The sequence below is a fragment of the Paroedura picta genome, chromosome 7 (genome assembly GCF_049243985.1).
Source record: "Paroedura picta isolate Pp20150507F chromosome 7, Ppicta_v3.0, whole genome shotgun sequence".
NCBI lineage: Eukaryota > Metazoa > Chordata > Lepidosauria > Squamata > Gekkonidae > Paroedura > Paroedura picta.
The window spans coordinates 95,341,651-95,356,860 of record NC_135375.1 but is presented as its reverse complement, the minus strand read 5'-3'; the positions used below and the strand labels follow the sequence as shown (position 1 = coordinate 95,356,860).

The 15,210-nt window shown below is 45.1% G+C and overlaps 1 protein-coding gene across 2 annotated transcripts in view; it reads right to left on the bottom strand.

The window, feature by feature from the left end:
• The window catches only part of B4GALT1 (beta-1,4-galactosyltransferase 1), a 54,966-nt gene that overhangs the window by 15,593 nt on the left and 24,163 nt on the right, over nucleotides 1-15,210 (bottom strand). For both annotated transcript variants that reach the window (XM_077345469.1, XM_077345470.1), the window contains exon 2: nucleotides 10,480-10,715. In XM_077345469.1, the coding sequence (XP_077201584.1) occupies nucleotides 10,480-10,715 (236 nt within the window). The remainder of the gene's footprint in view (nucleotides 1-10,479; nucleotides 10,716-15,210) is intronic.

The window sequence follows — 15,210 nt, the reverse complement described above, 5'->3', positions numbered from 1 at the left end:
TCAGAAAGTGACAAACCCCAGAAAGCTGGCCTTTCATCATTTTACATGTTCATCTTACACTGCAAGACGTCGGTCATGTTTATCCATTCCAGTCCTGCCTCTGGGATGTGGCTGTTCAGCTGTTTCTGCTTCCCCCAAGGGCTTTAGTGTTCAGTTCTCTACTTTTCTCCTGACAATTCTGGTTTGTTCCCCGATTTTATCTGCTTTCTAGCTTCACATGCCCTCCCATTCTCCTCCTCCCAATTTAAGGAAGCTTATACCAGCCTAAAGGCAAGGGAATAGGAGGCAGCTGTTTTCCCACGCTTCGACAGGAAGCCTGATAGGTAAAGAATACACAACATTAAATTCTTGTGGATCCCGTCCTTCCCACACATCCCATTCCCAGAGAGGGGACCCTAAGGGAGAAGCAGAGATCTGTGGATATTTCAATCACAATTTTAAAAGAGACCACACATGGGAATAGTGTGTGAACCATGTGATCATGTGAAAAGGAGCGGATTTCCAGACGAGGCCGAACAAGCAAAGGAATTAACAACCCCAGAGAAGTTTTCTTTATACTTCAGGTAAAAGCGTGTGATAGTCAGACACTGTGGTTTAGGGCTGAACTCTAAGCGACTTCAGCATCCCACAGTGGGTTAGCCGCATGCAAATAAAGGGAGCCAACCGGGCATCAATGGCTACCAGTGGACATTGTCACATTGGCACCCTTCAGATGTCAGCTTGGTGTCACATTGCTGGTAGCTTTTTCCCTTGTTCACCAGAGCAGGGAGGGGTGGAGTTCAGCATGAAACTCAGTTCACGGCAAGTAAGGGAAAATCAATCCCAGACCCATCCTGCAAACTGCTCCACTAGGAAGAAAGGGTCCTCAATCCCATCTCCTGCATTCCTTGTTTCCATGCCTTCCTTAAATGACTGCAGAGAAGGGTGCCATCTCTGAACTGGGAAATTTACAACAGACACCCTGTGAGGGGGGTGAGGCTGAGGGAGCCCTGATATCACTGCTTGGTCAGATGAGTTTTATCAGTGCCATGGCGAGCCCAAGGTCACCCAGCTGGCTGTATGTGGGGGAGTGCAGAATCGAACCTGGCATGCCTGATTAGAAGTCCACACTCCTAAGAACTACACCAAACTGGCTTTCAGTGAGAACAGGAAATGGTTGTAAAAAAAGTATGCAAAATAAATTATACAAAATTTACATGACAATAACTCTAACAAATAAGAGCCTCTTGTGGCGCAGAGTGGTAAGGCTCTGCCCATGAGGCTGGGAGTTCGATCCAAGCAGCCGGCTCAAGGTTGACTCAGCCTTCCATCCTTCCGAGGTCAGTAAAATGAGTACCCAGCTTGCTGGGGGGTCAACAGTAACGACTGGGGAAGGCACTGTCAAACCACCCTGTATTGAGCCTGCCATGAAAACGCTAGAGGGCGTCACCCCAAGGGTCAGACATGACTCAGTACTTGCACAGGGGATACCTTTACCTTAACTCTAAGAACCCTGAATTCTGTGATATACATATGCAATTTAAAAAAAAAGAAGCTGCAGATTGTATACAAGCTGAAAAGGCCACCTGTTTGGGGGAACTGGTCCTGTTGGCTGGCTTGCGCCTAATTCGCATTCACAGCAGTTTGCAAAAATCCTATCTCTTCGATTTCAGACATGATAAATATAGCAAAACCAGCCAGGAAGCAGAAAAGCCAAGCAGTTCGAAAGCAGCTAGAGTGCAGGACGTAGAAATAGATGGGGACAAAGTACTGCAACTGGGAGCCCTGGTTAAGTGACAGGACATACGAAAAGAGCTAGAACAGCCAAAGCAAACTTCTTTTCCCGAGGAGCATCTTTCAGACAAGACAGTTCTGCAACTCACACTTCTTGGACTGGCCTCTTGCTTAGGAAAGAGAAGCATTCTGCAGATTTAACTGCACCCCGTCTCGGAGATAAACAGAAGCCACAGAGTTATCTGATCTTCCGTGCCATGGTGCGCGCCACCTCAGCTGTGTACCGTAGGATCAAATGCAGGGGTAGTCAACCTGTGGTCCTCCAGATGTTCGTGGACTACAATTCCCATGAGCCCCTGCCAGCATTTGCTGGCAGGGGCTCATGGGAATTGTAGTCCACGAACATCTGGAGGACCACAGGTTGACTACCCCTGATCCAATGGATCTACCCACCAAACCAACTGCAGCTCCTTCACACAGACCTTAGATAAGACCCAATTATTTTTGCACCTGCAGCTGGGTAAACAGCAAGCCTTGCCAAACCTAGCGCAGCTTCAGCGAAGGCCATGGAAATATGTAAAGAGGCATGTCAGAACCGAAGCCAGGATAAGGCGAGACAGCACTTATGAAAGGCAAAGATTTCTGATTCTTCGTGCCTCTTTTCTGACACCACACTGGGGCATCCTGGGATAGTGCAGCTGCATCAGGTTTCAGAAGCAAATCTTATTAAATGAGTGTTTCCAAACTTCTATAGCAATTCTTTTGATAGAGGAATCCTCACGTGTTGCCAGAGATTCTGGAGACATGGTGTTGAGTGCACCGTCAATGTCTGCAGAAGAGATCTAGAGTAGTCTTAGCAATTTGTGGGAGCTGCTTATGGGAGGGGAAATGCTGTATATATCGGCTGCCACCCATCTTTCAGGGGAGATTGTCAGAGTTTCCATTTTTTTCATTATTCCCTGGGTCACTGACTGAGCACCACTGAATTAGTCTATATTTTAGGCAGAAGAAAGGATAATGCCAGGCGGGTAGCCGTAAGACAAAGCAGGAGTGAAGGGATACCGTAAAGATTTATTGTAGCATGAAATTTGTGAATCACAGCTCATTATATCACTCTGATGAAGCAGGTTCTGACTCACAGAAGTTTATGCTTGGCTGAATTTGGTTCATCTGCCACTGGATTCCTGTTTTACCTTCATATAAGGGGTGGCTCATTTCACAGGAGATAAGACAGGGGCGCCAGACCATAACCTAAAGATGTTTCTTGGACAGACCTACAGCTATGAAAAATGATGTAGCCGTGACTTATTTGAGCCATACTCAACTTTTTTATTCTTCAGGCTTTGAGAAACCCCAGAAGTGGCGTGATAGTACAGAATACGGTTGGGAAGCAGAGCTGTGGACACGCCCACCCAGGGCCCCTCCCCTTCCCCCCTCCAGGTCTGTCATTGGCCATGGAGAGGGATCAACATGATTATATATGGTCATATCACCCAATAAGTGTTTAACAGATTTTTAAAATATATAAACAATTAACGCCCATCCATTTGGGGAAACCTTCCAGGGCTGTCAAGAAACCCCAGAGTTTCACAAAACCCTGATTGAGAAAGCCTGACTTATTTGATCACATTTCTGTCCCCTTCCTGTTGCTGCCTGGAGCAGACAAGACTCTTGTGTTGCTTTGTAACAGTGCAGAACAGAGGGGCAGGGGGAGGCTGATGGAGTAAGGAGCAACCACTCCCGAATGGCCTTCTACAACTCTGAATCTCCCCTGTAAACTGCATCCTCGCCCATGACTTTTAATTGCTCAGTGAAGACTTGGTATCCAGACTCTACTCTGCCACTGAACGTTTAATTTGGCTTTGATCTCCAGGGAGGGGAGACACAGGTGGAGCAACCCCCGACACCAACAGTGGAGGCTAGGTCAGTGGTGGCTGCCGCTCCTGTCTGCCCCATCTGGCATTCCGGCCATTGGCTTGGTGTTGGTAGTAGCTTATACATGTCCCATCCAAGTAGTCAGCTTCTGGGAAGAGCAGTAGCTCCTACCCACTTCATACAGGACAAGGGCTTCCCCCTAGAATCATAGAGTTGGAAGGGACCTCCGGGGTCATCGAGTCCAACCCCCCGCACAATGCAGGACAGTCACAACCCTATCGCTCATCCATCCACTGTAACCTGCCACCCCCTTGAACCTTACTTGGTTCTCAGTGACAGGGGCCAGGTGTGGTGAGTGGCCAGTAGTGATCCTGAGGACCCCATCCTGGATTTTCCTAGAGCCCCAGAACTTCACAGATCGCCCCTGATCCTAGGCAGAACTTGGCAGAATAGAAGGCAAAATGAATAGCTCAAGATTGCAGGCTAAAAAGGTCCTGTTCAAAATTTTCAGAAAACAGTTTAGTCCCACGATATTGCCCAAAATATTACCCACGATATTGCCCAAAATATCTATATTCTGTTGCCCATAAGCCCCAAAGTCAAAATAATTGTTCAAGAGATGCAGAAGACCCAGAAGTGTGTAGGGAGAGAGAAAATCTGAAAAGATTCCATTTCCCCCCTCCCCAACTTTAAAGTCTAACAACTCCATCTACAAAATGAAATGCATTTGCACACTGATTTGAAGCAAAAGTAGAGATTTTATCCATTTTAAGGTCCCAAATCAGTTATTTTTACATGTACGTTAATGCTCAGCTTCTAAAGGTGAAAAATACATCAGCACAACAAGGAAGTGGTTGAAGCAGCACCTCCCAGAGTCTGCCTCAAACTCATCAAAAGAGACATGCTGATAAGAAACCTGTTGCTTTCACCCCTGCACATAATGCACTTAAAACATTTCCCCCTTCCTCTCCCTTTTTTTTTTGTACCATCAAAGCACCTGAGGTTACTAAAAAGTTCTACAGGCTTAAAATGACAACCCAAGTTTTGTTGGTAAGTCGGTGTTACATGTGCTGAACTTTCTTCTTAGAAAAGAGCCAGCTGGACTTGCGCCTCCAGGAACAGCTGTGCTCCTATCAAGCCCAGGCAGAACGAACTGTTGACTGCGCAAAGCCAGCCAATCCCACACAGAAAAGTTCTGCTCCAGCGTTACAACAGCTGCTGCTTGTCCTTTCTCCTGCACAAACGTTATCTGAGAAGAACACAGAGCATAAGGGAGGCACGACAAGCGCAGCGAGTTCAAAATGGGACTCGGAAACTGCTGGTTCCCTGGATTCGTGGGCTGCAGGGCCTTTGGTCTGCCTTTTTAAATTAAAAACCCTACAAATACTGTGCAAAGAGGAAAACCAGACAGTGGATGTAAAGTGTTCCAATTCGCAGGAAAGCTGAAAAGAACGGTTCTGTATTTCCATACATGACGTTCTGTGGTTATGCAACCCTGCGAGGAAATCAGTAGTGGTGCCTCGGAATATACATGTGCACAAAAACTGCCCTTGTAGGGAGTCAGACCATTAGTCTAATACAGGGGTGGACAAACTGCGGCCCTCCAGATGTCCATGGACTACAATCCTCAGCATTTGCTGTTAGGGGCTCATGAGAATTGTAGTCCATGGACATCTGGAGGGCCACAGTTTACCCATCCCTGGTCTAATAGGTTCAATGCTGTTTACTTTCTTTGAGAGGCAGAAATCTCTTGTTTCACCTCCTACCTGATGTTTTCTAGCTGTAGAAACTGGGAATTCAACCAGACACCTTCTGGGTGCAAAGTATGCTCTCTACCACTGAGCCACAGTTCCACTGGTGCAGTGGTTAAGAGCAGCAGCAGCTTCTAATCTAGGTGAGCCAGGTTTGATTCCCTGCTCTTCCAACATGCAGCCAACTGGGTGGCCTTGGGCTCATCACAGCCTTGATAGTGCTGTTCTCACTGAGCAGTAATATCAGGGCTCTCTCAGCCTCACCTACTGCACAGGGTGTCTGTTGTGGGGAGAGGAAGGGAAGGTGATTGTAAGCCACTGTAGAGAAAAGTGTAGAGTAGAGAAAAGTGGGGTATAAAACCCAACTCTTCTTCTTCCCCATGAGGAGGAAAGTCCCTCAAAGACAGATTGTCTCCCACGACTAATCATTTCAGTCATAGTAACGCACAAGTGCAGGAAAGTACATAAACATGCTCCACAGGGCACTCTCAGTTCATGTGGGATCAAGGCCCATCATTTGCCCCATGTGGAGCGCATGCTCCAAAATGTACCCCAGAATCCTCTTGCAATGCATGAGCATTCTGTGATAATCACACAGGGAGAGAAATCATGGCTGAAAAACCTCTGCTCAAGGCAGAAAGTTTGGTACATCAGTGAAACAGCGAGATGGGACTTACAAGCGATGTTTGTCCAAACCGTGCTGCAAGGCAGGCCTCTAATCCACTACCCATCCATCATTCCAACCTAGAGTACTATACAGGACAAGTGGAAACACCACGGAGAGATGGCTGCCGTGCATGTCATTGAAGATGGCCTCAATGAAGGAGCCATGTTGCCCGTCATGGGCTCTTCCAGAATTCCCAACCCCGCCCATATTGCATATTCTCACTCTTTGTTCATGCCCCCTTCCAAATCTAATGCATTTTCAATGTTTTGGAATTCAGTAGCAAAAATGAAATGGATTCCTGATTGAACTTGCACGGTACTAGTAGTTAAGAAGTTGGACGTTACCATTGAAGCAGCAAGACGGTCGGCATTTTCCTTTCCTTTTTTTTTTTTGTCCTATGAGACGCAGAGTATAGAAGCACACAGACGGAGCAAGACTCCCTCACACAGAAATTCTCCTTGCTTCAGTGACTGCTTTGCTATAGGGCAGGCTTAACAAGCAAAAGGTAAGATTTCCCCACTAGAAAGAAGAAAAGGGGGGGGGGACAAGAGAGGAAGAATGGATGCAAATGCAGGACAGACAAGGACACAAAGAGAAAAAAGCAATTGTCAAGAGAGCAAAGAAACAGGAAACGTTTTCTTAGGCTTTGAAAGCTTCCCATAGGCAGAAAAATAGCATCTGGATAGTTAGGTGACTGCCAGTTTTGCATTTAACAAACTTAATCAGCCAAAAGTGTACAAAGCACATGAAATCTTCTGCTGAAATAAAGTTAGTTTCAATGATAAATAAGGACATAGACATTGGACAACTTGTTATATAACCATGGCTCCAAAATGACAGTCACAATTGTACTATCATAATCCAGATATGTCTAAATTGCATAAGCTATTAATTCTTCCCATTTCTCGCAACCTCGGCACATATTGTCAACAAAATACCATTAAGGCTGCGAATCCAAAAGACACAAGGAAGTTCTGCTGCAACCTGTGGTTCTTCTAAATAATTTTATTTAGGACCAATGTTTCTGAGAAAGCATTTAGTGCAGTAAAATAAGAGAACAAAAAAAAAAAACACAATTAAGAAACACAATTAAAAAGGGCCGTGTAGCCGCCCTCTACGATGATGCAAGAAGCGGTATCTAAAGAGAAGCTCAAATCAAGAGGACCAATAAGTGTTTTCCTCCCACGTGAGATAATAATCAAAAGTAACTTTTAGCTGAACCCATTCAAAGACCGTATTCTCAATGACCTCTCCATATGGTATCCAGAAGGCAAGTAACAACACAGCTTTCAGAAAGCACAAAGTTATCACCTGGTGTTTGCACACTAGTATACGGTGAAAATGCTGGAAGCATTTCTGGAAGTCTCGGTGGTGGATGCTTCTATAGCTCTGCACATGTCTAGTTTGTCTAGTTTTCCATTTCTCTGCTGACTTATAAGCAGTGTGATTGCATTCCAAGAGCGGGCGCACGGGGATTCTGTGACATCTCTGGCATTTCAACAGACGGGCACAGGGGTATCCTTGACGCATCACCCTTGCTGAGAAAGGACCTCTCGTGCTTGATGTGTGCTGGGCCCAGCATACCCGAGGGACCGCCACCTCTCTGCCTATGCCCCTCAAAGAGCACTATGCTCAGCCAGCTCCAACTGGCTGGTGATCCCTGGCTCCAAGAAAGCACGTCTGGCCTCAAGTCATTCTCTGTCCTGGCTCCCACTTGGTGGAACGAGCTCCCAGAGGAGATCCAGGCTTGGCCAGACCTAACATAATTCCGCAAGGCCTGCAAAATGGAGCTCTTGTGCTAAGCTTTTGGTTAGGGCCAGTGAGCTAATAAAATCTACTGGGCCCTCCAGAACCCCGTCCTATCAGATATGCCCACTGGATACATCGCGGGGCAATTTCGATCCGACCAATCTGCTGGGTTACGATCAAACGTTATATGGTTTAAATAATTAATGGCCAAACGTTTAGTTTTGTTGATTCAGCTACCGGGTTTGATTTGCAGAATGTGTGGCATCCGCCATATTGGATTCATGTTCTCTGTGAACCGCCCTGAGCCGCAAGGGAGGGTGGTATAAACATGTAATAAATAAATAAATAGACAGAAGGAACAGCTATCCTCCTGGGCCAAGTAGGATGTCTGCCAGTTCACCCTTTGTTTGGGGAGGAGACCGAGAGGGAGGGAGGGAGGGAGTGTGCACTAGGGATGCGTGTCTTGGCTCAGCCGTCTCGGTGATCACCGAAGCCCGAGGCTGCGCATAAGAGGCCAGCGCCACGGCACAGAGAGGACTGTGCACCTTTTTGAGTGCAACTGTCAGGAATGCCTCTGATTTTAATAAAGAAACCCATGTGGTCCCGAGTATCAAATATTTAGGAACTGCTGCAATAAACGAGGGTAATTTCACTATTTCTTTATTGCAATCTTATAGTCTTGCTCCAGGGGTAGTCAAACTGCGGCCCTCCAGATGTCCATGGACTACAATTCCCAGGAGCCCCCTGCCAGCATTTGCTGGCAGGGGGCTCCTGGGAATTGTAGTCCATGGACATCTGGAGGGCCGCAGTTTGACTACCCCTGGAGCAAGACTGGCTTTTTTTTTTTTTTTAAGTAAATGACTGTTTATGCAGAAGGTTTAAAACCAAAGTTTCCCATGTCACATACTGGTTAAAAACTACTAGCTTGCAACAGATGTGTTATGTGGAATGGCTGACCTCCGAAACTGGCACTTGGAGAGGATCTTCCTTAAAAGCTCAGGAAGGTCAAGAAAGTTTGCGGTGCATATTTGTTCTGCTTCCTGTTGTCCCTGACTGCGCACCAAGCAGTTGCATTGCCAAGCCTCAGGAAGACATGCCCAGAGTATTATTGCACAACTGACAAATTCTGCAAATTCACCAAGGCTCTGGGTGCTAAATTAGTTTTTAATAACTGAGGGCACAGCTAGACTTCTTAAGACATTGTGCATCCCTCCCAGAAAGATATCAATGACTGAGTATTTCAAGATGAAAATACTTGTTTTGTAAGCTGCAACAATATACTATGAAGATACCACTGAAGAGCTTTGATAATACAAGCCAAGAGGCAGGTGCTATGTGATTTGAACCTGGAGCCCTTCTCCTCGGCTTCCCTACACAACAAGGACTGATCAGAAAAGGGAAGTCCAGGCAATTGCAGCGTTTGCCTGTACAAGAGTTTAAGAATTACTCCAAACCTGGAGAATCAGGGGACATCAGAAAGCCAATCGGAAGCTTCTGTCTGGTATAAAGCTCCCTGACAGGCTACGTTCCCTCATAAAGCTCCCTAATAGGCTACCCTCACAGTCACAGGATGTTTCTTCTGAAGGAGGTCTCCAGAGTCTCCCTTTGCTCCAATCTGACACCCTTCATTGCACTTCACCACAGCCTGTGCCTATCCAAGATACTTGGTCAGCACCTCTGTCCAAGCCTAGATTTCATCTACTTTTAGCTATGAATGGCACCGTGAAAGGGAGAAGCTATTCCGCTCATTAAGGTACAGGTGCCAGTTTTTAACATCACAGGCATAAGAAGATGTGCTAATCTCTCACTTGAACATATTAGTCATGATTACTGTTAACTGAAGGCAGAATTGAGGTTAAATGTATTGCATAAACTCAGGCCATGACGAGAAAGAAAAATACCCTCTTTCACAATATTTGCTGGCACCAAGCCACATAATCATCTGACGATTGCATTTCCTAAACTCTGTATGCCCAATTCAATAGTTTTCCTCTTTCAGTCAGGGTTTTATGTGATAGTCCAAACTGGTGAGAAACGAGATTGACTTTTTGTTCCCCTCGCAAGATTTGTCTATGTAACTCGTGTAAATATGTATGCTTGTGCAAAGGTATATGGAGTATGTCACACTTACACTTCTGGAGAGCTACCAGTTCCAGTTTTGTGTTAAAATGTGTGGGGGTGGGTGTGGGAAGAGACTGTCATTTCCTTTGGGGTAATGTAAGTTGACAAGTGACAAGGACAGCTCATCCAATTGAAATTTTTTAAAAAGCCTACCAAGTTAAAACAAAAATCTGACAAAAAGCCAGATGAGGCCCTCTTCCATGTATGGTCCATCATATGAAATGCCTGTTATCAAAGGTTTGGATGGGGACGACTAGATCCATGGCCCACCTAGAACTCTGCTGAGGAACATCTTGCAAGGCCAGCTCACGGCTGAGTTCCAGAAGGCCAGTAACTACTTTAGAATGACATCTGGATCGCTGGAGGAAGAGACCAGCTGGATTTCATCTAGCTTTTAGTCGGTTTATGGATCTTTGCTCAATGTTGTAATTAATACATTTGTTATTACAATGTTAGTGCAAATGGTTAGTTGCTTCATAAATCTTGCACCCCCCCCCCCGGAAATGAAAATAATTAAACAAAGCTTATCATTTTTGTGACCGGAAGCATGCACAAACCCCTACTATTAATCAGGAAACAACAGAGACTCTACCCATCTCTTACCTGGTTAATGACATATATACCATAATCAAGCTGCTGCCTTTGAAGGATTGGATGCAAATAGTACAGCCAGTATTTCAAGTGTTCATCCCGGTTTCTGAACGGGATAATAATGGCTACTTTCTGCAGAGCTGCGCAGTCCTTTGGGGTGTAGCGGCCTCCTGGCCTCACGTTTGAGTTTTCCTCCTCCACCTTCTTCATTTCCACAGTCCGAGAGAATTCCACCCGCAACGGGCCAACTGCAGGAAGAGCACAGAACACACAATATATTACCAACTGTACGGGATTCTTGATGCCCTGTTAAGAAACCCACAATTCGTGAAGAGTCTCCTCAGGGCAATGGCAGGAGCCACAAACTTCTTTCAGGATCCCTTTATGAAGGGTATTGTAAGGATCTTCTTAGGATCTCACCCTAAGTGCTGGATAAGCCATGTGGGATAATGGTTCTGAGCAGCTGCCTCTAATCTGGATAACTGGGACTGATTCCCCACTTCCCCTCCACATGCAGCCTTACTGTCCTGTTTTGAGGAGGGGAAAGGAAGAAGATTGTAAGCTGCTTTGAGACACAGGGTGACCTTGGGACAGTCACAGTTCTCTCAGAGCTCTCTCAGTTCCACCTACCCCACAGGGTGTCTGTGATAGGGAAAGTGATTCTAAGCCACTTTGAGACTGTTTTGGGTAGAAGGGACTGGCAGCATGGAAGCAATGTGTCTGTTAAGTCTCTGGCCATATGGCCTGTATTCTGGACTGATTAGACTCCGGTCTGCATTCCAGAGCTCTTCTCTTGGATTTCGCCATGGACTTGTAGCCGTGGGCATGGTTGAACCGGTATTTGGACTTTGGACTGGCATCCTGACAAACTTTGATGGCTAGGCTGTCTTCCTGCTGTGTCTGTAAACAGGGCATTACAACATGGTTCTCTACTCCTCCGTTTCGTTGTCACAGAAACCACATTGTGCAGCAAGTTAGGCTGAGAGGCAGTGACTACCCAAGGTAGTCTGGCCAAACTGGACACGACAGAGGCACACATGTTTGAGGGCTTAAACACAATTTCCCCCAATCGCATAGGAAGTGAAAGTGTATATGTCTGTTTTTATAAAAGGAGCACAATTAAAGAATGAGGTATTAACCACCGTATCCACCCCATAATGTTTTTCCAGTTCACCTTCCGCTGGAGTTATTCTCCACTGCTGAACTTCAACATCAGAAGCTAGTTAAGCTAGGAAACTAAGCCCTCCATGAAGACGAATGACAGCCAGGGAAGGATTTGATGTTGTTCTCCCACCCGCATGCTGGTCGCAGTGAATGTGTCGGACTAGGATCTGGGAGATCTAGGTTCAAATTGCTGCTCTTTCCTTGAGCGACCTTGGGCCTGTCACTCACCTGGCCTATCCTAACTCATACAGAAATGACCCGTCAGCCGAAGATGAATAAACAGAAAGAAATTTCCAAGCTACTGATGGCAAAAAGCTTTATTCAGAACGGGTTCCTAGGTATAAAACCTCATTTTCGTATTTTACTTCCTCAGTAAACTTATTTCTGAATTGGTTTTTTTCAGGGATACAAACAAAGTCTTCAACCCACTACCTAATGCTTATATTTTATATACCTCATACTTTATATTTTATGCCATATAATTTGGGCCTATTAGTATCAAAGGTCCATAAAGGTAACTATCTTATAAATGACCCTAGGAGACCTAGGTTCAAATTGCTGCTCTTTCCTTGAGCGACCTTGGGCCTGTCACTCACCTGGCCTATCCTAACTCATGTCAAGATTGCAAGGATAAGATAAGCAAGGTCAGAAGTATCCTTCAAACATGTCTGGAAAACTGGGCTACGCTCAACAACATGCCAGGAAACCAAAAACAAAAAGAATGCCAGGGGATAGGTGACATGCTTATTAACATACAAAGGCCCTACGCAGCACGGGATAAAAAACCCCATCATTTTGCATTAAATCCAAATAAGCTATGGGCCCCATAATAAAATTCTAAACCATTCAAAGTATTATTAATTTAAAAAACAGGATCAAGTTCAGAAAGGGACACCTATTAGACAAGAAACAGAAGATGATGAATAAACTATACATTGGAAATGAAGCAAAACAATGTAAATATATAGCTATACAGAGCAAATACTGACCAGAGACTCCACCTAGAGCTGGACTAGCCCACAGCAATTAAATGATTTTATTAGTGGAGAATTTGAGCTGAACAAAGTTAGAGGTCCCAGATCAGAATTTAACCCAAGAGGGGCCAAACTCTGCAACCTTTAAAAAAAATCTTTTTAACGGGACTTCCCCTTGTCATTTATATAGCCCCAATGTAAATTTTGTAAATAAATAAATATAAGGAGGCTTCATTCTGAGCTCCGTAGAGTAGGCTTTCTCAACCAGGGTTCTGTGAAACCTGGGGTTTCTTGACGGCTTGAAAGGGTTTCCTAATTGGGTGGGAGTTACTTAATTTTAATATATTTTAAAAACTTGTTAAAACATTTATTGGATGATATGATCATATTCTGTACCACTGTGCCACTTCTGGGGTTTCTCGGAGCCTGAAGAATGCTTCAGGGATTTGTCAATGATTAAAAAGTTGAGAACGGCTATCTTAGAAGAAGATTAGGATAAAGTATACTGACATTTGACTGTGACAAAGGTGTGATGAGCAAGCATAGCTAAATCCGGCTATCAACCTTGTCTTAGGGTAAGACCTGTATGCTGTGAGAACATACACATTAGCGTGAGACCAGAAATAAGTACATTACATGAAAAAGTTCCTCTGTTCTCTAAGAACCCATTCACAAAGTCTGACTCTGCATACTGAGTCTGCATAATTCATTGTTCTAGTCTGGCGTCCTTCCAAACATCTTCCACGATTTATTTATTTATCGTGTGGCATGTGGGTAGCGTGGCCAGGAGATGAGAGGATAGACTGGCAGCCAAGCGAGGGACTTTGGGAGGTGGTTTGGCATTTTCTGCCTCTGCATCATGACCCCTAGTGTTCCTTGGAGGAACTACCACCCCACCCTACCCTACTCTACCAAAGGGAGGTCTCCCATCCAAATACTAGCCAGGGTCCGCTCTGCTTAGCTTCTGAGATCTAATGGGATTGGCTTGCCAGGGCTTCCACTAAGGGCACATAATTGCAATTGGATCATTATTCCAACAGTAGAATGACCAAGCCCTCAAAACAAAATGAATGTTGCATTTCTGTAGGAGTCTCTGCTGTGGGCAGGCCTCACAGGTTTGTTGTAGAGAGCCAGCTTGGTGTAGTGGTTAGGAGTGCAGACTTCTAATCTGGCATGCCAGGTTCGATTCTGCGCTCCCCCACATGCAACCAGTTGGGTGACATTGGGCTCACCACGGCACTGATAAAACTGTTCTGACCAAGTAGTGATATCAGGGCTCTCTCAGCCTCACCCACCCCACAGGGTGTCTGTTGTGGGGAGAGGAATGGGAAGGCGACTATAAGCCGCTTTGAGCCTCCTTTGGGTAGGGAAAAGCGGCATATAAGAACCAACTCTTCTTCTTCTTCTTGTTATGAGGAGAAGAGAATTATATAAACTGCTCTGTATCCCCCACTGAGGAGGAAGGTGGGATATAAATGAAATAAATAAAATTTGCGCTTCTATTCTAGTACCTCTGCTGTAATGTACGAAAAAGCTCTAACATTAGTCCCCAAATACAGACATGGATAAAAGTCCCATGAAAAAATGACCAGGACATAGATATTGAATAGATTTATAACTGCATTATCCTTTTAACTAAGAAACAACACACATCCCATTATTCTTGCAGAATGGACTCTCCTTTTGGAGGCGTTATTAATTTGCCTACAGAAAATGTCCAACTCTCTGCAGGTGAAGCATATCTGCACACATCTTTCATCATAAGGAACAAGCACTTTAGGAAAAGCACCACTGAGTTCAGAATGCAGGGTTACAAAACCATCTCTCCAGAGTAGGTGGACACATCCCAGGGAAAACTGAAAAGACAGAGGAATAGCAAATTCTCATCTGTGCTTGTGTGGGAGGTATAGCAAACTCGTACCCAAGCTCTGAACAATCAATATTTAGTTCTGGCTTCTAGCCCCATTCACCATAACTTTCTTTGGCATCTCCCCTCCCACCTAATTTCCATACCATCTCCTGAGAGCCAGCTTGGTGTAGTGGTTAGGAGTGCGGACTTCTAATCTGGCGAGCTGGGTTTGATTCCCCGCTCCCACACATAAATAGAAGCCAGCTGGGTAACCTTGGTCTCACCACAGCACTGATAAAGATGCTCTGACTAAGCAGTAATATCAGGGCTCTCTCAGCCTCACCTCCCTAACAGGATGTCTGTTGTGGGGAGAGGAAAGGAAGGTGAACGTAAGCCGCTTTGAGCCTCCTCCGGGTAGAGAAAAGCGGCATATAAGAACCAACTCTTCTTCTTTGTACCAGAGCTTTTAACTGGGGAGGGGGGGGGAGGATTGATCTTTTTAGTATTATTATCAGTATTTTTTTTACTGCTTTTTAGTTTTACTGCTTTTAGCCAAAGCAATGTTTTATGATATATTTTTTCCTAAGATGCTGAATGTTTTATGCTGTGGCTTTCAATGGCGTATGATTGGTATCCTATTTTATTTTGTATTCCCCCTCAAGCAAGTTCTCACAAGACGGTATATAAATGTTCCAAATATATGTAGGCTGACAATGCCTGTACAAGTTGGAGCACAATTGTGCAAAAATAAAACTG